At 33.4% G+C, this 26,381-nt stretch overlaps 1 protein-coding gene across 1 annotated transcript; it reads left to right on the top strand.

The window, feature by feature from the left end:
- The first annotated feature begins 10,157 nt into the window (after positions 1-10,157).
- Positions 10,158-22,413, top strand: edl (ETS-domain lacking). The gene is made up of 4 exons (XM_089713508.1): positions 10,158-10,303; positions 18,846-18,946; positions 20,137-20,291; positions 21,516-22,413. The coding sequence occupies exons 2-4, from the start codon at positions 18,850-18,852 to the stop codon at positions 21,582-21,584; spliced, it is 321 nt and encodes a 106-aa protein (XP_089569634.1). The 5' UTR covers positions 10,158-10,303; positions 18,846-18,849; the 3' UTR covers positions 21,585-22,413.
- The last annotated feature ends 3,968 nt before the right edge of the window (positions 22,414-26,381 follow it).

Raw genomic sequence — 26,381 nt, forward strand, 5'->3', positions numbered from 1 at the left:
AGTATATTATAATTTATTAGGTTTTAGAGTTTAGACAAAGTGGGCAAAGCCGCGGGCGTTAAGCTAGTTAGTTCATAAATGTTTATTGAACGAACACTTTTTACACTAAAATCAACCACATAAGTAACATTGTTTTTAACCGACTTCAAAAAAAGGAGGAGGTTATCAATTCGGCCGGTATTTATTAGTCATCTCAGGTGAAACCGGAGCAAGCGGCTAGTTATATTTTGACTGTTTTAGCTTCAATACAACCGCACATAGAACATAAAACTTTGGATAAAGGAAATGAAGACCAGTACTTTTTATTACCACATCCTTCCTCTAAGGATGTCCGTTGTACAATAATTATATATATGTTAATTAACTGATTACCATTTTTGTTGTGCTTAAACCCTTTTTAACACGCTTTTTTTATTTATTAGCTTCACCTGTATGTTTGTAACCGACACCTTTAGACTCGATTTTGACCCACTTTTAATTCAAACTTTGTACGCTTATCAAGGATCGGTGACAATACAATAATTTCAGTTAATCGTGTTTTTTCAGTTTCTTTGAACTATATTAATGCTCTCTTTTATTTATGGGATAACTAGCGGTGCACCCCGACTTCGTCTATACACTGTCGAAGATTAGTCAGAAGTCTTGGTTCATACCATAGAGTACATTATTACAAATGGTTCATACACAACACTGCTGAAGATCATCACATGATCAATAATTGCCAAGTTTTCGATTTTATATAGGACATGCAAGACAACCTTTATTTTGTACAACATATAGATATATTTGTTTGCTCTATATTCTGAATGACTTTTAATATATTTTCTCAGTGCGTATGTTTGTCACCGAACTCCCAAACAGGTGAATCGAATTTAATTATTTTTTGTGGATTCAAGTTTCATTTCAAATATTCATATTCAATGAATTAGATTAAAGATTGGATATGCTGCCTTATGGAATTTAGACAGTGCACACCACACACACACACACACACAAAATTATTTTAACACGTTCACTGCGGCACCTAAAATGCCAAACTTACCGTTGTTGCGGCATGTCTTCCATACTTCACATCGGCAAGTTCACCACTGTGCGTCATGAGCCATTTTTATCACATCGCACCTTCTGACTTTGAAGGTTAATAATTTCATGAAATTTCAAGATATTTCAAAAAATTTTTTTTCAGATAGTAGTATACATATATAGTCTAGTATATACCGCATAAATAGCTTTTAGTTTGACCCAATAGTTTAAAAGATATGAGGGAAAATGTAAACCCCTGATTTTGTGAAAAATTATTTGCCATCCCGCACTGCGTTGATACGGCATGTTTACAGTAATAGCGATGGGAAACACTGTAAAATAAAACATCGATATCGATATAAATCAATTTTGTATATTTCAGTTAATAGATAACGAGATCGTCGATACAAAAAAAAACACATATAAAACAAGGTACTTGATAGAGTACTATCAGGAAATTGTTCAGTAACTTTTGTTTTAATGTTTTATATTATTTTCACAACTGTCATCACATTTTTGCATTTATGCTACGAAATAAAAGAAAATAAAAAAACTAAAGCCTCTAAGGTATCATTGTCATTTAAAAATTTGATAACGACGCGTGCCGTTCTGGTACATTACTATGCGAGACTGACACGCGGCGCGCTCGCAGTACAGTGCGGCATGAGGTGCTTGTAAAATATTTGACATACCGCACACAAAAGAAACAGTTTCTTTTCTATCGTTGTGTCAAATATTTTGCCATACGATTTTTAAACTAAATTGAGTCCTACTTCAAACTGTGATCACAAAAATATATTTGTCTCTTTTCTAATAAAAAACCTCGCCGCACCACGGTGAATACTGAGATTTTGGGCGCCGCACTGTGGTGTAGTCGCTGATGGCCCGATACTGGACATCTGAAAACCTGCGCCGTCCATCGAGATATATTACTAGAGGGGTTATTCCAAACAAAAACATTGCGCGCGGCCGATGTGGTGGGGTACGTGTGGAACGAGCGAGGCGTGGCTTCAAGTTCAAAGATTAAGCAATGCGTGCAGATGCGACACATTGTGCAATCTGTTTACTCGGTACTATCTGGTGGTACTGATACTAGGGAATTAATAAAACGAGGATTTTATATTAAACTATGTATTTTAATTTCCTTTAAATAATATCAATTTATTAAGCTTTTGTCGTTTTGTGTAGTAATCAATAGTTTTATCAGTTTTTGCTTCATGATGTAATTTAAATGGATACGATGATTCAATGTTGATGGCGTTTACGTATAAGAAACTCACATTTTGAAAAATCTCACGCGAGATTCGAGGATGGGGGAGGGGTTGAATAAATTCTCACGACATCTCACCAGGGGGGGAGGGAGGTGCAGAAAATTTTAAAAAACACCTCACGTAATTTATGGACGCCCCCTTACTCGATCACAATTTTTGTAACTTTACTATAAACGGAACTACATTTAAAAATATACTTTATTTATTGAGTTATAAGGTTGCTTCCATTCTGTTTATTTACATTCTCAAAAACATCAATCGCTGCAGAGGTGGCTTGCGACAAAGGCGGCTTGTGTCAAAGGCCTCGGCGATATCATTTAAGAACATAATATTATGTACTTTAGGCAAACTTGTTATAAGATCTATTTTACTTTCTTATTAGTCCATTTGACAAGGATATTGGGTAAGATACCTATTGGAATAATTTTATTATTATGTATGTACTTATTAAATCCGCGAATAAAAAAAATTTTTAGTCGTGAATATAGAAATTGGGTCGCATTTTTTTAATCCGCGAATAGTGAAAACACGAATAAAGGAAGCGCGATTAAGGAACTTTTACTGTATTAGTTTCTGTGAATGTTGTGTTTATTTGTAATTGTTGTGCATAATAATTTATAAATCCTATTGGAACAACTATTGATTAGGCTTTTTTTAATAAATAAAAATAGGTAAATAAATAAATATTACTTAATATAACCTACCGTTTTACTTTGCGTAGTCGGGTAAAAGTATAAATATTTAGGTACTACACCACGGTAATCTTTCCTAGTAGATATTGTATATACATAATATATTATACATACATAGTTAAAAAAATCCAGTTACATTTTTTTAACAGACTCATCGATAGTGTCACGTCTGTGCTGTTAGTCTATGAAAAATGGCGCGAAACGCAGAACGCGTGGTGATTTTTCGCAAAATGATAACAATATTAGTAAAATGCATGACTTACTCATAATAAGGAAACTTACTGGTGAAAAGTCACTCCTCGGGCTTTGTTTGTATTATGGGAACTGTTAAAACAATATCTAAGCAAACACGAAGGCATTTTGAACAGAGCAATAACACGTGTTGACGCGGCAAGCGGGGGGCACAGTCCGACACAGACTAAAGAGACTTGTGATTCTTACCTCTAGCTCGTGTTAAAGAGAGTGTAGTAGCGATCGCCTCTCTAGTACGTAGTACATTCTATCTCGATGGCGCCGTCTGATACTCAAGAGTTTTGGAGATAAATAGCTGAAAGTGAGACGCAACCTTTTGTATTCGTATAAAATACCTTAAAAAAAACTTGTAACTAATATAATATGTTTTATCGATATATGGGAAGTAATAAAGAGTTTTTATTTTATTAATTTGTTTCATTTTCCCGAAGCACCTTTATATTATATTATAAGTATACATAATAATATTTTTTACGGTTCAACGATCAGGGAAAAAGTTATTTTACATGACAACCTATGTTGTAAAATTTTATTGATGCGGGAACTAATAATAATAATACATATATCAATATATCTAGTAACACAAGGGAAAATACAATACATCATGATAATAATTTGGCTTTCTTAAAAACAAATTTAGAGTTAGGTATATCGTCTACAGCTAGCTGTGCTGTGCAGTTTCACGCACGGTCAAGTCATACTTAAGCTTATGTATTTCTTTAGCACATATTATGTTATTCTGAAATATAAGGCGATAAGACCGCCTGTTGTGCTCAACTTTTTTTTAATTTTTTATTTAGGTATTTTCTTCTACGTCTAAGTTAAACAATTTTGGTGCACAATAAAGTATTTTTGTTTGTATTACATACTTACCTATAGATAAGTAGTTACTTACTTATATTTAGTGTCATCAAATTCCGTCTTGAACTTTTTTCGTAAATACTTACAAACTTACATACTTATGTAGTACGTCCATGATCCATCCTCCCAAAATATGAATGCAACAGCATTCATATAGTTTTTATTTCATGATTTTGTTTTCTTCAATGCTCAGGAAAAGAAAAGAACGACAAGACGTAGTGGCGGGCCCAGCTAAGTAATTTAGTATTGTCAAAGTATAAATTGTTATTGTTTTTTGTAATGAATAAATAAATAAATTACTTAACCGATTTAAAACAGAGTTCACTAATTGAAAGATACAGTTAAGGTTAATGTTAACGTTAAGTGGTTGAGGTTAAGGTTAAAGTTAATGTTTAATAATTATTATTCCTTTGTGACCGTATTTTTTTTTATGAAGCCTATTGTTAGTATATGGTTATTATCCTTACTACCTAAAATATATTTACACAGTTTGTATGTCTGTTACGCTTTTTAAACTACAGCACCGATTTTAATGAAATTGCAAATAGTTGAGAATAAAGGATAAAACATCGGCTACATTTTTCGGGTGAAATTGCGCATTTTGTAATTATGAATATAAATATGCTTTTTCATTTCAAAATGAAAGTAGTCAGACTCATAAGTTAGGTAAGTACCTGAGTATAGTACGAGCTATCTAGCAGGAAATTTCCTCGAAATCGTTTCAGCCGTTTTGGGATAATAAAACTTTTATCAGCTTGCGTAACTACACCTAGCTAGTGTAAATAGGAAAAAGATTCTCGTAAAAAATTGAAAATTATTTTATCAATCTACATGATTACGTTACTTTGGCACGTAATAAGTTGGATTAAAAAAAACTAACAAAAAAAAGGAAAGATTAGCCCAAGATGATAGATGTCTTTTAAAATACGTGCCCGCCACGTGCATGACAAAGGAAGAATAAAAAAGGCAGGTATAAGAAACCTTTTTGAAAGTAGATGAAATGTAGTTATTTTTTAATTTTTGACAAGTTTTTGGTTAGGGATAATATGTAAAAAGGGAATTTTATATTTTATTTAAATTGAATAGTAAATTAAAATGATGACATCTTAATTTCTTTTCTCAACTTTTAGCCCGCGGCTTCGCTCGCTTTGTCTAAATCTTAATCTATATACTAAAATTATTATTATAAAGCTGAAGAGTTTATTTGTTTGAATGCGCTAATCTCGGGAACTTCTAAATTATTTCGGTGTCAGAAAGCCCATGTATCCAACCAATAGGAGCGCAGCACTGCGGGTAACACCGCGGAGCACAGATAGTAAATTACATACTTGTAAACTATATTTATTGGTAACATTACATACTCGTTGATAATTCTATTCTAATACGTCGACGATGACTCTATTTTACTTTTAAATAGAGTTTAAAGTAAAATCTACGAAACAGTTGACAACCCCTGACTCGTTTTTGCGCGGGCACCCGTCCCGCCAAATTTTGACAAGTAACCTAAACGGATGTAACTTATTTCTTATTTTGTCCCATTTGTGTCCCGGAATAAGCTGTTTAGATGAATTCCGGCTTGACGCAAACCTTACTCAAATCTATTTAGCTTTATTGTGGCCGATATAATAGTAGTTTTTGTCAAATGACAGCCCGCCATTTCCGTTTAGATTTTTTTTAAACTTGGGCTAATGAGCAGATAATTTTTTTTTTAATTTTCAAAACACTCAAATGTCATTGATTTTTTATTATAATATATTAGGTATATTATGACAAGTGAATAGCGTACATAGAATGTAGATTTTAACTTTAGAGTATGTAGTTACTAAAAAATATTAAAAATGATGTTTCTTTTGGTAATTGTTTTAAATTGTAAGATTTTATACGTTTGTCTGGGTGTTAATTATGTGTTTAATATTTATTTAAAATTATATATGAATTTTTATCAGCCATTTGGTATCATACTATCATATCAGTTATCACCAGCAAAAAGCTTAGTATGGGATCGAATCGTGCTATGTGTTAAAAATGGTCTAAAATATTTTATTTATTATTCAGTACATACTTAATATTTTAATTTTTAATAAATTTAATATTTTATTATTTAATATGGTTAGGTAGGTTCGCAGGCTGAAGAGTTTCTTTGAACGCGCTAATCTCGGAAACTATACTGAACCGATTTCAAAAATTATTTCATCGTTGAATATGTACGTGATCCCTGAGTGCTATAGATATATTATGTACCACGGGCGAAGCCGGGTATAATAAAAATACTTGTATAATATTAAAAATACTTACATACTTACGTACGGGCGGCATGCATCACGTATCTAGACGATGGGTCTTCGTTTACCGCCAAAGCATTAGCCAAATAACAAATATATTAGGTACCTACACGTGATGTTAACAAAAGGTATTATTCCGTACATCGGAAGTGAATCGCCATTCCTCTATTTGTAAAGGATTGTTGTCTATGGTCTTTTTTTAAATTCCGAATTACAGAACGTGACCGTGGAATTCACAAAAGGGCGGGAAATATTCACTTCCTCCCGTTAAGTTAGTAGGGGGTCTTATTTTAAGTTCCGGTTAAATAAAAAAAACTTTACATAATATTTAAAATAATTCTTATAACTTACAAACATGGTAATTTAGTTTAGACGTAGTTTTGTGATTTCTAATAAGTAGTAGTCTATATATTTTACTACATAGCTTTTCGTAGCTTCGATCGCATAGTCAAATGAACCCGTATAATTCCCATTCCTGTGGGCTTTTCAGGATAAAAACTATCCTATGTGTTGTAGATGGTGTAGATGTTTGCTCTGGCCCTGGGTGTTAATTAATTATCTATATCAGTATTTATTTAAAATTATATATCTATATGTATGTTTATCAGCCAAGTGGTTATGGAAACCAACACAAGCGAAAAGCTTAGTATGGGATCAGATCGTGCCGTGTGTGAAAATTGTCCTGAAAAAAAGATGTTAATTGGAATTAAATAATTTAGAATTTTAATTAAATTATTTAATTTGAATAAGAAACAGCAATGCCATATTAATAAACTAGGTTTCCGCCCGCGGCTTCGCCCGCGCTGTCAAAGAAAAACTCGCATAGTTCCCGTTCCCGTGGGATTTCCGGGATTGCGTCAATTTCCCGGGATAAAAAGTAGCCTATGTCCTTTCTCGGGTATTAAAATATCTCCATACCAAATTTCATGAAAATTGGTTCAGTAGTTTAGGCGTGATTGAGTAACAGACCGACAGACAGAGTTACTTTCGCATTTATAATGTTAGTATGGATTACACATTCCCTTAATCACCATCCTATTTACAACACAGATTAAAATACCGCGTCGAAACTGACATTTAATAAAATTGAATAAATAAACAAAATTTCCGTTGACAGTTAACCGGAAGCTGGGATCAAAAGTTAATATTTGAGTCTACCGTCCGCTTCCTGTCCGATTGCACCTTTTGTATATATAATAAAAGTACGTCCGTCCGTTTGGCTTAATCTTTACAAAACGTTGTTTCCTAAACAGTTCCGGTGGTTCACAATAAGCTATAAAATTTGGGATCTTAAACTGTCCCTTTCCTGTTTTTTTGAGGTCCGCTTCTTTATCTCTTAACAATCATCTGAATACGTGAATAGCAGGTTTATGAATAAAAAAAATAATAATAAAAATAGTTTAATTTCGTTTCTTAATTTTACATAATTTGGAGTAGTAGAGTCCCTCCTAGTAAGTTTAAGATAAAACCTGAGTCAGTAGGACCCGCTCTTCCTTAACTTAAAATAGGTTATCTACATGAAAAAAATAAACTGTTTATGATGTGTGTTTGTGTGATGTGTTTGTGTATTGTGTGTGTATGAATAAATGAGTATTTCCTAAAATAATCTAAATGACGACTAATGTAGGGTGTAAAATAATTTTAGATTTTAACCACTTTTTTTTATTAAAGACATGTGTAAGTATGTATCTTAAAACTATTAACTAGGTAGGGTAACGGCACCAGTGGTCAGCCAGGCACCAGTGATCAGCCTATTGCGTTGTTTATTGGCCATAAATATCGCTGTAATCAAAATAACCAAATCACGCGCACTTAAATAGAAGCTCTGTTTCGTTATTGGTTCATGCATCACGCGATAGGAGCAGCCGCAGGGGGTCAGGGGAGAGAAGTAAACACGTTCGTACAGGTGCTGTCCGCCGACAAGAGCAGAAGTGTCATGTCTGCAATATTTTTTGTTTCACGTGGTGCTCTTTTGAAAGGTGAGAAATAACATATTTTAGTATGAAATGTGAAGTGTTTTATACATAATAACTTTATAGATTACTTAGAGCATTTAATTTTATGAAATTTGATAAAAAATATTGTTTTTTTACTTAAAAATTTGAGGGGCTGACCATTGGATACTGATTTTTTATGAAAGATCCAATGGACAGCCCCTGGGGCTGATTACTGGGATTATTCCTATTTCCTAATTGTTAGAAAACCCAGTGGTCAGCCGCATTTCAAAATATTTTTTTCAAGCGGCTGACCACTGGGTCTCAATCTGTGGTCTCAATGATCCAGTATTCAGCCACAATGTTATTGAAATAATATTTTAAGTATAAATGCGAATGTTTGTGTTTAAATCTATAAGTAATACTTCATGTTAGTTAAGTTTTACCTGAAATAATGGTATTATGTGTATTCATATCCAAAAGTTATTATTGTTCCCTTTTTTTCTAGCTAAAAATGCCGCCAAGACAACACTATCCTCCAGAGAAATCCTCCGAAAGAGATCCTCCTGTGGTTGATTATATATATTGTGGATTATAGATACATCAATAATATTATAAACTAATATCGCTGATTTTTTTAAAAAGAATTATTGCTGTTTTTATGATAAATAATAAGAAGTTCCTAGAAAATAAGAAGACACAAAGAGATTGTAATAGTATGTTTAAAATAATATTTGTATTATGTGCGATATACATTTTTTTGTGCTAAGTGAATCGTTGCTATAAAAATGTGATTAATATAGTTGATTTTGATATAACATTGTTTATTTTGATCTCATAATTATTAGTTATACTTACTAAAGGCTGAACACTGGGTTCAACAAGGCTGTTTATTGGTTTTTAGAGGCTGTTCACTGGGACACTGGGCCATTTTTTGTTTAAAATTAATTATATATTTTACTAAGAGAATTATTGTTTTTGATAAACACTGATTCGAAACTACAATAAACAATAAATCCATACATGTTGTACGTTTTTTTATTCGACGATTGTTGTAGAAATGGCAATTGTCAAAACTTCAAAAAGCTGTTATGAGGCTGACCACTGGTGCCGTTACCCTATGTATAACTTTTATGAAGACGTGCATGGAACAATTAATATTAAATATCATTAACAGTTTAATTTTTAAAGCTCATTAAATTATAACAGCCATAAATTTTCATAGACATTAAAAACACATGTTTCCATACTTAAAGATGTGTCAAAAATGCAATAAAAAATAAAACGGCTGTCATTTCCGAAAATAAATTTGGCGGGAAACTGATATATTATAGTGGCGGATACGCGCGCCCCTAATTATTGGCTTTCCTACTTTTGAATGGTAAAAAACATAAACTTACTTTATAACAAAATAAACTCTACGCAGTCCCACTTAAAGGTTAAAATCAAATTGCAAATTTTTGACACATACGTCATTTCATTCATAATATCAAAGACGGAAACGATTAGTTTCAGGCCACATGCTGACAGGATGCGTGAATTCATTATCGATTCAAAAACATACCTTCCATCTCACTCTCACTAGAGCATTTCACTTATGTTAGAAAGAGATGTAAAAAAACCCGCATCCGGGTACAAAACCGCGCAATGTGCGTTTAAATATTATTCAACTCCGAAAAGGCTTACATAAAAACTATTGCTACTCAATAATCGACCTTATACATAGATTATAAGGGTTACAATTATATGGACAATGGGTACGTTTACGACGTTTAGTTCTGAAAAGGAATAAGGGTATTCTTGTCGTCATTCAAATTTGCGTCAGACGTTCAAAATCGTTCATTCAGTTATCAAGCCTCAATGTGTAAAGACGTATTTGTAGTTAATTAAATTACAATACATTCACACGTTTAAAAATTATATTTGGTGGAGTGTTAGTGGTTTTTGTGTATTGTGACTTAAGGATTGTTTGGGTTTAAATATTAAATGTAAGTAAAATACATATTTATTATTAATTAAAAATAAAATTATAACTTGATGTTTCAACTTTCATTCCTAAATAGACAGTAAGTATTCGTACCTGGGTTTGAGGTACATGATGATGATGATGATTGTTCCTTTAACTCCTCGAGAAGCATAGGGCCTCAGTGATGACATGATGATACCTTTACCTTAATATACGTTTTTCAAACAAAATATGCACCTACCTATTTCGCACTGTTATTTTTTGTTAAAACTGTTTGAATTAAAAACATGATTGTCCCATTCAATAGAAAACCATTTTTTATATTAATAAATCACACTTATGAAAAAGGTAACTTTTCATTTATAAAATATGTACTATAATAATATGCAGTTATTAAAAAAAAATTAAAAACTTTATTTTCCTGTCGCTATAAAATTGGCGGGAAATCACGGAAACAGTCATTACATAGACATTACTATTATTTAAGTACCTATAATAAAAAAAGAGTAGGTTAAATGTAAAACTAATATTCAGATTATCTGACTATCGTATAAGGAAGGAATATTGCCAATTTCCTTGTGTTGGCTTTCTAATCCATGCGTCATGGTTTCCCGCGCTTTCATACTTCCGGCTTAACGTCTAGAAATGTTTTGATCGTGTTAGAAATCATGTATGTTTTTAAACATGTTTAGTAATACATAGTACATATTCACCGGTCTTCCCCTTTTGATTTTTTAATGTAACTAGTAGTATGTAGTCTTAATAATATTATCTTTCTTTGGTAATTATTCCTCTGGATATTCTATATTAAATTGAGTTTGTTTGTCTTCTTATTACGTAAATGTTATTTATGGACATAATAAAATAATAAATAATCATTTAGTTACTCACTTAAGAATTGTAAGATGTTTCTGCGAATCTCTCGTAGAACTTTTATGAAGCTGAAAAAAGGTTAGCTATCCATGTTCTAAAACATAAATAGGTACATTATATTATATGGCTTATTTGGTACCTACAATCCTTGCAGTTATATCTACAGGGTGTCCCGTAAGTAGTGGACCAACGGGTTATGGGGAGTAGAGGGACTTATTATCTAACAATAATACTAAAATTTATTGTCATAAACCATAAAGTTTTTGATTTATGCTTTATTTTCAAAATTTGATAAAAATATCATCCACGTAAGTTTAATATGAACTTTTACCATTTCTGTTTTTATTTTATTCTTATTTTTTTGTTCAAGGTTGTTAAGAATACATAAGTCTTCCTAATTAAAATGATACTCGTGCATAATTAACAACAACAACAAAATTAGACCAAAAAATAGGTAAAATTTTACGTTTTAAAAATTTACGGACTGAAGTTTGAACATAGCTGGTGTAAAAAAAATGTATGGTGACCCTGTGAAACTTTATTTTAAAAACTTCTACATCTCATACAAATTACAAAAAGGTATAATTGTGTGGTATAAAGTATTTAAAAAAATTTTAAATTGGCGTACAACATTCAAATTAGAAATTATCAGGTAGTCAACTCATTAAGTTATTCCGAGAATTATTGCCTTTATGGGCGCGCGCTGGAATTCTTTTGTATTGTTTCTGGCCAATCATAGACGATACTTGAACCCACTATTATTTTCTTTGACTTTCAACTATTTCAGTGACTTGCTTATAGCTCGGAACTACACGCGTGTTTAGCTTGATCCCGTCATTACGATATTATTCTTTGTTGAAGTACGCTTGAATTAGACACTGATTTTGCTTGTGATTTGGATGTTGTTCGACTTTGGTTTTTTGAAGGAAAATGCCTAGTACATACACTCCACGTGAATATGCAGAAAAATGTTTTTTATTTATGGACTCAGTGATGGAAATGCTCGACAAGCAGCACGTGTTTATCGTGAGCGTTATCCCAATCGGGATTGCTATCCTCATCACCGATTTTTTCTCAGAGTAAATAACGCATACCATGAAGGTCGTATTCCTGGAATTGGAAATCGAATATCAAGGCCTAGATCAGTCGATGATCGTCTAATATTGACAGAAGTAGAAGAAGATCCTTCAACTAGTACTCGCCGTATTGCTAGACGCACTGCAGGTGTACCAAGAAGTACAGTGCATCGCATATTGAAGAGAAGTGATTTACACCCGTATCATGTACGAGTGAGCAAGCATTAATACCAGGTGATTATCAACGACGAATTAATTTTTGTCGAGAGATGCTTGATGCTTGGATCAAAATTTTTTTAACTCAATAATTTTTTTAACATTTCTGCATATTCACGTGGAGTGTATGTATTAGGCAATTTCCTTCAAAAAACTAAAGTCGAACAATATCCAAATCACAAGCAAAATCAGTGTCCAATTCAAGCGTACTTCAACAAAGAATAATATCGTAATGACGGGATCAAGCTAAACACGCGTGTAGTTCCGAGCTATAAGCAAGTCACTGAAATAGTTGAAAGTCAAAGAAAATAATAGTGGGTTCAAGTATCGTCTATGATTGGCCAGAAACAATACAAAAAAATTCCAGCGCGCGCCCATAAAGGCAATAATTCTCGGAATAACTTAATGAGTTGACTACCTGATAATTTCTAATTTGAATGTTGTACGCCAATTTAACATTTTTTTAAATACTTTATACCACACAATTATACCTTTTTGTAATTTGTATGAGATGTAGAAGTTTTTAAAATAAAGTTTCACAGGGTCACCATACATTTTTTTTACACCAGCTTTGTTCAAACTTCAGTCCGTAAATTTTTAAAACGTAAAATTTTACCTATTTTTTGGTCTAATTTTGTTGTTATTGTTAATTATGCTTGAGTATCATTTTAATTAGGAAGACTTATGTATTCTTAACAACCTTGAACAAAAAAATAAGAATAAAATAAAAACAGAAATGGTAAAAGTTCATATTAAGCTTACGTGGATGATATTTTTATCAAATTTTGAAAATAAAGCATAAATCAAAAACTTTATGGTTTAGGACAATAAATTTTAGTATTATTGTTAGATAATAAGTCCCTCTACTCCCCATAACCCGTTGGTCCACTACTTACGGGACACCCTGTATACTAATATTTTAAAGCTGAAGTTTTTTTTTTAACTCAGGAACTACTGGTCCGATTTGAAAAATTCTTTCACTGTTAGAAAGCCTATTTATCCAGGAAGACTATAGGCTATATATCATCACGCTAAGACCAACAGGGGCGGAGCCACGCGAGTGAAACCGCGGAGCAAAACTAGTAGCATATATAGGCACGTATACAGCAGACATGGTCACTAATTAAAATTGCAATCATAAAAACTAGGATACGTACATTTGACAAATTCACACTTTAATACGGAAATAAATACGTATCAACATTCAGGAAACCCTGAAATACTTACATGAAAACTACCCAATTCGTGCTAACTATACGCATGATATGGTAGACTGGCTGTGCCCCGCGGTTTTACCCGCATTACTCCGCTCCTATTGGTCTTAGCGTGATCTACACTAATATTATAAAGAGGAAAACTTTGTTTGTTTGTTTGATTGTAATGAATAGGCTCATAAACTACTGGACCGATTTTAAAAATTCTTTCACTATTCGAAAGCTACATTATCCACGAGTAACATAGTCTAGGTTTTATCCCGGAAATCCCACGGGAACGGGAACTATGCGGGTTTTTCTTTGAAAACGCGGGCGAAGCCGCAGGCGGAAAGCTAGTGATATATTATAGCATATAGCCTTCTTCGATAAATGGACTTTTTAACATTGTAAGATTTTTTCAAATCTGACCTGTAGTTACAGTGAAATCAACTCGTCAGCTGAACATAATAAATAACTTAACAAATAATATAGTAACTAGGTACTAAAACCTCTCCTGTTGAACAACTCTATCATGACTGAGCTATCTATTAAAAACCGCATCAAAATCTATTGCGTAGTTTTCAAGATATAAGCATACATAGTGACAGACGAAGATCAGGGGAAAGCGACTTTGTTCTAATCTATGTAGTGATTAGTATACTGCCTATGTTAAACAAACACAAGCTAATTGTTTATTAGTTCGTCTATCGGAAGCTCATTACCGCCTATACAAAAACAATGAGACATAAAACAAACGTCACAGCCGACAATGCGTTCCTTTTTCGAAATGAACGGAAGTGTCGATTTCGATTATGGAACGTCCGCCGGTTTGGCGGGAAGACGGCGCGCGCGTTTCCGCCACACTCGTTCGGGAATGCAGATGGCGCTACACAAAAAAATTGTAACAATGGTGAACTGTAACGGGGGTAAAAAAAGTATGTTGTTACGATTTAAAAGTTCGTGGAAGAAGTCTAATTGTATAGATAAGTGTTTGAGTAACTGGATTATCCTATAGTCCTTTAAAATATATTATTATACCCTGAAGCATAGGCAGGCATGGCAATTAGATTGTTAGATGACTCGTAGATAGTAAAAGAATACTTTGAGTCAGTTTCCCCAACCCATAATAATATCTAAATAATTTGGAAAATCCAAAAGTGCACGCCTCATAATTTTTTTTTAATAAATATTTATTAATTATTATTTTTGTTTATTTAATAACAATTAAACCACATCGAATCAGACCCTGAAAAATGAAAGGGTTCTATTCCTGAGCATACTCAAGCTTAAGAGAAAAAAAAAAGACTCGATTAGTAAAGTATTTCGGTCGCTATCGTGTTAACAAGAAAAAGGATCCGCACATACAGACACACGGACGTCCAAGACAGAACTTTTTTAAACTGTTTTTTAACTAGTTTAAATAACAAAAATGACATCAAAAAATAATATCATGAACGTTAAAAATAGTGTTTTTTCTTAATATGTGTGTGTATGTATTATCTTACAAGTGCAATGTATGATACATAAAGACATTTTAAGTTTGAAAAATCAGATGTTTTGCGCGAAGTGACAGTATAGACTACAAGCCCGCATAGGACAAAAATATGGGTCAAATGAACCACCAGGGGACCTATCTAGAACGATAGCAGAGCAAAAAATAATAAGATTCATCACTATGCCGTCACTTGTAAGCTGTCCAACTGAGCGCAGATGAGAATTGAAAAGTACAGGTAGACTCGGTAAATTTTGGTCATATATTTTTGTACGGCATTCTTAACCATCGATAGATCCATTAAAAATAATAAGAAACCGCTCAGTGCCGTACAAAAATGGTGGTCCACCAAGTCGGAATTTTTTATTAATTTCCGAGAGTTACCGGGGGTAAATTTGGTCATTTGACCATGTACGGCATCTGTGTCATACTATTGCTATACTGATTTTAATCCATTATTCCGCAACGCCGTACAAAAATCATGGGGACAAGGGGAAAAAATCGAGAGTTATAATCCCCTCTCTTTCCCCACTCCAGGGGGTCATTTGACACAACACGAAATAAATTTATTTTTAAAGTATTTTATGCAAAGATAATATTTTTTCATGTGCCGTACATTTTCGTTGGTTCAAAGGGGAAAAATCTGAAAAAGAAAAAAATCCATATAACGAAATGTTTGCTTTATATTTTTATAATAAAATATAAATATACATTAATATTAAGAAGCTCGAGGTGGTTAATTATCACCTTGGAAAGTCGGAGTCAGGTGGAATGGACTCCGTTAAATTGATGAACTAATAAAAAAGCTATGAACGAAAATATGTGAATTATATGCAATCAGTCCATGAATACAGGTAAAGTCACAAGCAAATGCTAGTAATATATACATATTCAAAATTTACAAGTAAAGCGCTTTCAAATGATACCAAATACTGCATATTTATCTTAACTTTATTTTTTTACTCTGTATGTTTTGTCCACTAGAGGGCGCCACATTAGATTTTGTGAAACCCCATATGGCCTTTAGCTAGCTGGTCGCTGGTTATCCAGTGAACAATTCAGACGCTTCTAATGATATGTCATTTGTCGAATTCTGATATGTAGTTTAGAAGTTACGAGGGAATAGATGAACATACATACATGACCTGTAAACAACCATAACCCTCCTTTTGCTTTGCCGTAGTTGGGTAAAAATATGTTAATGCCGTACTGTATCAAATGGCCATAAAGCACCCTTAAAATTGTAGCTTTCGTCGCTTTCATCAGCCTAAAAGATGTGGTCTGCACAAAAATGTACGGCATCGTTTTTTCCTAATTTATCTATGTTAATACTATTTAAAACAACGAATAAAGTGTAGAAAACTATTATATTTCATTAATCTACGATGTTTAAACTTTAACAAAATTTCTGGTTTTGCATTTCTCTATAACTTTTTTTAGAACGGTTTCTTTTGAACGGCAATACTATACAACAATTGAATTTTACAATATCATGTTAAAAAAAAAGTTCCCGTACAGGGTCAAATGACCTTACAGCTCTTTATATCAAGAATTCGATGAAATTAAGATGATTATTGGTATACATTTAAAAGAACAATTATTTTTTGACGGCATTGCTTTTAATAGTACTTTTGAGTGCTAGATAATGTTTTGGAACCGAAGCCGTACTTAGTCAAATGACCCCGTGGAGTGGGGAAAGAGAGGGGATTGCAACTCTCGATTTTTCCCCTTGTCCCCATGATTTTTGTACGGCGTTGCGGAATAATGGATTGAAAGCAGTATAGCAATAGTATGACACAGATGCCGTACATGGTCAAATGACCAAATTTACCCCCGGTAACTCTCGGAAATTAAATAAAAATTCCGACTTGGTGGACCACCATTTTTGTACGGCACTGAGCGGTTTCTTATTATTTTTAATGGATCTATCGATGGTTAAGAATGCCGTACAAAAATATATGACCAAAATTTACCGAGTCTACCTGTACTTTTCAATTCTCATCTGCACTCAGTTGGACAGCTTACAAGTGACGGCATAGTGATGAATCTTATTATTTTTTGCTCAGCTATCGTTCTAGATATATCCCCTGGTGGTTCATTTGACCCATATTTTTGTCCTATGCGGGCTTGTAGTCTAGTAGTACCCACCTCAACGCTTCGCTTATGAGGCGTGCAATAAATTTATTTATTAATATTTATAAAATATCTCCGATAGCCTATTTATCATACATTATTTGGCTGTGAACTATATTCAGTCTCCTGCAGCTGGTCACTCACTTTAGCACGAATACGCAAACCTACACTTATGGGTTTGCGGACGGCATTTGAAAATACTTTTAACGTACTCTTATTAGCTTTACCTATACATTTGTATTTGTATACGTAGTATATTATTATTAGTCTGTTTTGTATGTAACAAGCTCTATAAGGATACTTTTCCACCAGAGATGTGCTATGTAGCTAGCCTACGAAAATAGACTAAGACTCGATTTGACCCACTTTAAACGGACAGATTTAATTCAATTTTTTTACAGTTATCAAATAAAATATAATATGTAATTTCATGAGTTTAGCGTATTAAACCGCTTTTTTACTGCGTAAATACTCTAAGGATGGGAAAATTAACACAAATCTATACTAATATTATAAAGCTGAAGAGTGTGGTTTTTTTGAACGCGCTAATCTCGGGTCCTACTGGTCCGATTTGAAAAATTCTTTCGGTGTTAGATAGCTCCTTTATCGAGGAAGGCTATTATTAGGCTATATATCATCACGCTACGACCAACAGGAGCCACGGGGGTGAAACCGCGCGGAGCAGCTAGTAATTTAATAAATCAGGTCAAACATTAAATTCCGTAGCTTGTCAACAGTCTCCTATTATGCACACATAATACCATAGAGTAAAGGATATCCGTTACAAAAATCGGTAAATGGAATTAAAAATGGTGCGGTCACAATGTAGCGGAAGCCGGATGTTGGTCTATAATCGTTGGTCTCTTATGTAATGGGTGTTTTCTTTCGCAGGAAATCTATAATTAGACGGCCTTGTGGATATTTGTATGCAAAATCTGTTTAAATGAATTTATGGGACCTTTGGGGTTTTATTAACGCAATAGAACCCAAAACAGTAATTATTATTGGAATTTTTCTCTGTTGGTCTGTAGGATTATTTGCACAGAAAAATTCAGTAACTAGTCCTTGACGGCCGTGATCTATACAATAATAAAAATTGCTAAGCGCAAAATTCGAGAAAGGCTTAACCGATTTCGTTAATTCTTCTTTTATAATATTCCTTGAAGTACGAGGATGGTTCTAATGGAGAAAACGTAAACATGTACCACGGGCGAAGCCGTGGCGGACCGCTAGTTTATAATATGGTGGTGATGGTGATGATTTGCAGACAAACTTTATTTTTACATGCTTTCCATTTTCCCGAGTTATTTAGGCACTTTCACCACTGAGCTGTAACCTCTGAAAACAGTTAACTATTGTACATTATAATTTTTATTAAATTAACACATTACTTTATTACTTTATTACACTTCACAAGTAATAAAAGTCCCCGAAATTCATTTAGTACTAAAAATGTTATATGTAAATACCTTTTACCTTTTTTTTATTATTAGCCTTATTGCCATGTACAAACGAATATGTATGTTCGAAGCACCTTATAAATAAATAATCGTAAAACTAATAAAGATGATTGAATTTCAGTAAAATGCCAACCCAAGCGCGCTGCGACCGTGTCCCGCCAGCTGACGGAGTGTGGGGAGCCGTGGATTTGAGGGTACTTCAAGAGGATGACTTACCGCTAGGTGAGGATTGGTTTTGATGTGGTTTTCACGATTTGATAGGTGTTTTGATAAGGTAGTTTGAAAGGAAATGTTGATATTCGATCGAATAATAATAATTATTGTAAAAATGTTGTTTGTCGAGGACATGGATTATTCATTTCTCAGCCAGGCTTTTCAAAAAATGCGTGGAAATTTTTTTACTTATAGGTAGTGAACTATTTTATAAGATTTGGCGTATATTATTAGACGCGTCGCTGGTAATCAGGGGCGTAGCTACCGCCGTATCTGCCGTATCAATTATACGGGGCCCCCGCGCCAAGGGGGCCCCCAACGTGCGCTTTTGTGAGAAATCTTTACCCTTCCTTAGGGCCCCCAAACAAATTTTTATACGGGGCCCCGCCAAGGCACGCTACGCTTCTGCTGGTAATAATATAGATAGACGGCTATCTAATAATATAGGTAGGATTTAGCTTATTTTATTGTATGTTTTGTGTTAGCATTTAGCTACTATTATGTATTCTGTGGTGTTAGGCCGCGTCGCGGGTAATTTTTCAGATAGGAAGGGATTTTTTGTTATTTTTCGCGTATTTTATAGTATGTCTAATACACGCGCGTCGCTATAGATAGACTTTTTTATGATTTTGTTGTGTGATATTAGCGTATAATAAATTAAACTTTACTTTATTAATAGTATTTTATAATGTCAATAGACCCGCGCACGTGGTGCCGCGCGCACGTGGCCGCGTGGGTGTCGCGCCGCGGCGGGCTGCCCGAGCGCTTCCCCATGAACGGCAAGGCGCTGTGTCTCATGTCACGGGATATGTTCCTTTATAAGCGTCTAATATAGCTTGCGTGACATATTGTAGCCTTATTAGTAAATGATGTTATTGGAGAACGCGTTTTTTATGAGTTACGTAGTAATAAAGGTAGAATCTTGGTAGGATTTAGCGAATTTTAGTGTGATATATCGAAATTCGTATTAGGCGCGTCGTTACCATATAGATATTAGAAAGTTGGCTATCTAGTAATGTAGGTAGGATTTAGCGTATTTTATAGTATGTTTTATGTATTAGGCCGCGTCGGTACTAATAATAATCTATTTTAAAGTATGTTTAATATGTATTAGGCGATTCGTTAGTTCTAATAAGCGTAGGAAGGGTTCTTTTATGAAGATGAGAGTAGTTTATATTTTATATTTTTTTGTATACTAGATCCACGAACATGGTGCCGCGCGCACGTGGCCGCGTGGGTGTCGCGCCGCGGCGGGCTGCCCGAGCGCTTCCCCATGAACGGCAAGGCGCTGTGTCTCATGTCACGCGATATGTTCTCTGCGAGAGTGCCGTGTGGGGGGGATGCGTTGCATCAGGTGAGTGTGGATGGTGCTTTATATTTTTAATATATTCTTATAATTAAAAAAAAGTTTTATGTGTGTTTGTTTATTTATTTACGGTCTAACTAATAAAATGTTACCCGTTCGCTTTGCAATGGATTATTTATTGCAAAAACCTGTCTTGTTTTTATGATTGACGTTTCATGTGAGCAAGAGCAGGACAAAGTTATGGTAGAAAATGGCAGAAATTTATCTATTGTTTAACTTTTTGTTACTAAGGGCCGATTTTTCAATCCCGAAATAAACAGTCTAATAACTACCCCTCGAATAGATTTATTCAATTATTTATCTAACTCATAACGGCTCGCCTATTTTTCAATCGTGATTTATTTGATGAACAACTATCTGACCAAATATTTCCATATTGGCAGCTCTGCTCTCGGAGTGGCGAAACAAACATATTAAATTAGTCAGGTTAGAGCGGGATAGAGTCAACTCTTGCAATTTGTCAACAACCGTCATTATGACTCACGTCAGGAGTGCATTTTAAGTTTGTCTTGTATTGCTCTCGTCTTCTATGATTGTTGATTGTTGTTTTGATTCGAGTAAAGAGTTTGGTTAAATTTGTGTTTCAATTTATATATTTTACGATGGAAACGACATACTTAAAGGCAGCGTTCGGCAAATTTTCAATGGCATGGTCATCAGTACTATCAAAAACATCAATTTCAATATGATTTTAATTGATAATAATTATATAGAAAGAGGTTTAATTGTTAATAATTCTACGCTCTATGTTATGACATACGAAAATATCCCAAATTTGACGCGTCAGTTGTCAACTCAAACGCCTAACCGTCGAATAGCGCGCTATCTGGCCGTTGGAGCGGCAAATAGATTTATTCCTCAAATAACGTAGTTATTCGATAGATAAGTCCTATTCGTCTATTGAAAAATTGAATATTTTGTTAACTGAAGAATAAAGTCTATCTAGCTGTTTATCTGGGCATTGAAAAATCGGCCCTAAGGCCGTTATAATCTATCTACAAAATAGATTCAGCAGACACTTTCCCTTATTTACTTATCACAATTAGACGTAAAAAAATATACACAATAAACTTATTATTGTTAATTAAGGAGAAACTTCTGAATTTTTGGGACGAAGTTCCCTATTTAATACGGGGATCGAATATTAGATTATATTATCCCACATTTTGTTAAAATACTGAAAATATGCTAATACTAATTTATCTTTTCCAGGACTTCCGAAGACGTCTAGCCAAAGCGTTAGCGTTACAAGAATTAATCGAAAAATTGGGTGCAAAATAATTTTAATAATCATATTAATTAACAGAGTTACATATCACATAGTTAAATAAAATAATTTAGAAATGTAGTAAAAATCATAATTTTGTAATGTATTTTCTTTTTTACTAATTTTGATTAAATCTCATATGAGCAAGTGAGATGGGACACTGTAGGAAAGAGACGGCATGAGGCAGCCATCTTGATTTTTTTTAGCTCTATTTTATAAAATACTTAACTTGTTATGGTAACTTTGGTCACAAGTTCCTAGACATATATTTTTTTATTTGTTTGTATATTCAGTTGTACTGTCAATAATAATTATTAATAACTATAAGTAGAAAGGTGTAAATATGGAAAGAAAAGCAAGCACACGCGTCAGAAGTGAAGCTTTGAAGATACCAAAATCGTCGCCTCACTCCATGACGTGACGGTATTGCCATGACGCGACCTTGAAATTTTACTTTCAACGCGCCTAAAGTTTCACTTCAAAAATAAGCAAAAATAAATATTTCAATTTATAAATTTATCTATGAAAGTTGAAATATTATTTGCAGTAAAGTTACTTTTTATTAGCTTAATTTCCTTATTTATGATTTTTTAACAATTATTTTTATGAAAATTTACACCTTTTTACTTATATAACAAGTTTTCAATGAATTTATATTTCCCTGTACAATATAAGACATCCTATCAGTATTAGAAACCAATTTTAGTAGTACATATTTGTTAGTTGTACCAAAAATTTTGTTATTTAAGTTTTATATAGTAGTAAGTCACGATTCCTTATTATAAATGTTATTGTAGTTATTTCTAGTCAAGCATTTTGTAAATAAATGTTGCTATCATAAAATTTGTTTTATTTTTGTCCTATGCCCTTATACCTTTTTGTCCTATGCCCTATGCCTACCCTAAGACCTTAGGTCTTTACATTGCTTTTTCACCAATAATGTGTGAGGGTGTGTAGCAAGGTATGTGTTTTTAAATAACCAATAGTATTGCTTAAAACGCTTGAAACTTCAAACTAGATGTAGCGATGATTGGTTATCCTAATACTATTATAAAGGCGAAAGTTTGTATGGATGTTTGTTACTCTTTCACGTAAAAACTACTGAACCGATTACAATGAAATTTAGCACACATATAGAGGGTAACTTGGATTAACACATAGGATAGGTTTTGTCCCGGAAATCCCACGGGAACGGGAACTATGCGGGTTTTCCTTTGAAAACGCGGGCGAAGCCGCGGGCGGAAATCTAGTTTCCAAATACATGCAACACATCCTCGCACATTATTGGTGGAAAAGCACCCTTAGTATTGACTTTTCATATTTTTGTCTGGAAGAAACTTTAAATTATCTTCATTTTATTATTTTACTTAAGAATAATTAATTTTTAATATGACCGTGTGTCTGAAATACACTGTACAATTTTGTCAGCCTTTTCAGCCATTAAAGTTGAGATCTTATATATAAAATTCTCGTGTCACAATGTTAGTCTGCATACTCCTCCGAAACGGGTAGACCGATTCTCATGAAATTTTCTGTGCATATCGGGTAAGTCTGAGAATCGGCCAACATCTATTTTTCATATGTACCACGGGCGAAGCCGGGGCGGACCGCTAGTAATTTTATAAAAATCAATATAATTGCGCTATTGTTACATCAAACAAAAACTTGAAAGTATAACAGCTAAGAAAGTATATTATTCTAAAGGCGAAAGTTCTTGGGATTCAGGGTAATATCACAAATATGAATGTTGACGACGACATGAAAAATAAACTTCATCTACGAATATACTAACCTAAATTGCCTGATATACTTAAGTACAAAATTAAATATTCCTCTCCAATAATTTCCTGTTATATATTTATCATATTGGGGAAAAAGAACCGAAGCACTGGTATCAGTTTTAATTCAATTTGGATACTAATTTGGCTGCCGGCTAGGTACTTATCCGGCTGTAAAAATAAATAAAACAAAATGTTATATTAAATTTAATAGGCGGACTATTAGACTAGAGTAGATAATTTTTGAAACAAAAAAAAATCGCAGTCGGATGAAACCCATTAGAAAAGGAGGGGAATATGATAAAAATGTAAGGAAAAATAAATTACGGTCAATCCGAGTTCGGGAAGCGGGAGGGGGGAGCTTTTAAGAGAAAAAAATGGTTTCTCTCGATTTTCGACACAACTACAAGTCCTATAGAAAAAAGTTCAATGGCAAAGTTGTAGGTAATTAAAAGTTCTACAACTTTTGTATTCACAATTTTTTCACATAACCTAAAAATTTAGGTGAAAAATTCAAAAAACCAAGTTTTTGGTCTTTTATTTCTATCTACTTCAAAATTTATTTTTTTTCTACGAAATTTGGTGGAAACTTACTTTATTATGTCCCAAATACACTGTAATTTATTTGATTGAAAATATTTATTTTTTATAATAATAATAATAATACAAAAGATTTATTGCAACCAACAGAACATACACAACAATACACAATACATACAAAAGAGGGAAAACAAACATAAAATAACACAAAATAATAAGGAATTTACAGATTACAATAGTTATAAGTAAGTACACAAATGTATTAAGTGTGTTGCGCACTGGCTGCAATTAGGCCCTGGCTCAGCATAATGTTGTGGGAGCAAGCTCCACAACGCTGATAATTCTGCCAGATACCCAGATGAATAGTTTGCGCCTCCAATCAAGTATGTATATATAAGTATAATAAAAAATAGAATAATTAAGAATTTAAAGCAATAATAAATGTGTAATAATAATGATATACAAGCAGTAGAATAGATATATATTTGGTCAATTAAAATCAATATTTATATGTGGGTATATATATGTATAATGTGTTAATTTATAAATTAGGATACGTATAGTCAAAGCAAATAAAATTAAGATGATTGTAAATTAAGCAGTAGTGACTTGTAAGTGCGACGAAAGTTGGATTTGCATTTGAGTTTTTTTATTGGAGGTGGTATGTTATTCCAACATTTCGTCGCATTATATTTAAATGACCCACGAAAGGCGGTAGTCTTATGTTGGGGAATTAATAACTCTTGGGTCCCACTTCTTATTTCACCTCTTTTAGTATCCTTACGCCACAATAGTTTTGTGTACAGATATTCAGGCTGCTTTGTATTGATCGTATCAAATAAAAGGCAAGCTAATAATAAATCTTGCCGACCTTTCATTTTTAAAAACTTTATGCTATTAAGAAAAGGGGTGACGTGAGACCTGGGTGGGATTGACACGCAAAATCTGGCACAGGAGTTTTGGACCCTCTGAATAAGACGGTGTGCTTTTGCCGTTAGACAAGGTCCATAAACAGGGAGAGCATAATTTAATTTAGAAAGTACGATGCTTTCGCACAATCGTATTCGTAGATCGACACTCAGAAAAGGCCGAATATTGTAAATTTATTATTTATTTATTTATTTGGAGATCTTACAGAAACAATTAAAGGCGTATACATAAATTAATGACATAATCAATAATAACATTAACAATTGTTTCCTCTACGTCTCACAGTGAACATAATAGAAAAAGTAAAAGAAAAAAAAAACACAATACAATTATTATCTGTTGCAAGGTAGCCAAATATTTAAAACTAATACAGACTTCTGAAATATTAAACCGGGAGAAAAAGCATTAATTTAAGCATGTAGATATACTTATTCAAAGTTAAAAGGTTTATACATATAATTGGTTTATTGAACATTTGAAACTATATCGGGAGCATGAAAACAGATCTATTTCATTTAGTTTGTCATTGTGTAAGACACACATTCTGTGAAGTGGCGCGCGTTGTCCTGCGTTGGTTCTGGTATGTTGTATGTGGAAAAGACATTTGGAACGAGTTGGTCGCGAAGGCACACGAAAGGACAAGTCGGCTAGTAAGTTCGGAGAATCAATTTCACCTACACAAATGCTTCTTAAAGTGACAGCATCAGTTACTGAACGTCTGTTGGACAAGGACATCATGTTATATTTTTCTAAGAGTTGATTGTATGAGCATCTGGGAGAGCATAAGCGATAGTTAAGTGTGCGCAGAAACTTCTTCTGTATCATTTCCAATTTATTTATATAGCAATTATAAAATGGATTCCATATAGGAGATACATAATCGAGGTGTGATCTAACTAATGATTGGTAGAGGCAAATAAATGTATCCTTTCGTCTGAAATTCTTAGTAATTCGGGTGATGAAACCCAACATACGGTAAGCTTTATTCAATATGTAGTCAATATGTACGTCCATTGTGAGTTTAGCATCAAGGTAGACGCCTAAATCACGAATAGAAGAGTCGGTATCAAGAATGTGTTCTCCTAGTTTAAATTTTGATGGAATAATATTTATATTTTTAGTAAAACGGACATGTTTGCATTTATTGTAAGATAGGTATAGCTTGTTGTTTTTGCAGTATTCGCCTAACCTATCAAGGTCTTCTTGTATAAGACGAATGTCATTTTTATTTGAAATGGAAGAATATATTTTTAAGTCGTCGGCATATAAAAGAAATTTTGAGTGAATAAAGCAACTGGATATATCATTAATAAATATAGTGAAGAGCAAAGGGCCGAGAATAGATCCTTGAGGAATACCAGATGTTACAACTACTGGAGAAGATGTAAAACCGTTCATTACTACTACCTGGACACGATTTTGTAAATATGAAGAAAACCAACGGAAAAGATTGCCTTTTATGCCATTGTAGGACAATTTTTTTAAAAGCAACAAGTGATCCACTTTGTCAAATGCTTTTTTAAAATCAGTGTAGATGGTTTCTATTTGACACTTCTTATCCAA

Source organism: Colias philodice, chromosome 30 (genome assembly GCF_061535455.1).
Source record: "Colias philodice isolate Cphi_HAF_F1 chromosome 30, ilColPhil1 Martin Lab GWU primary, whole genome shotgun sequence".
NCBI classification, from domain to species: domain Eukaryota; kingdom Metazoa; phylum Arthropoda; class Insecta; order Lepidoptera; family Pieridae; genus Colias; species Colias philodice.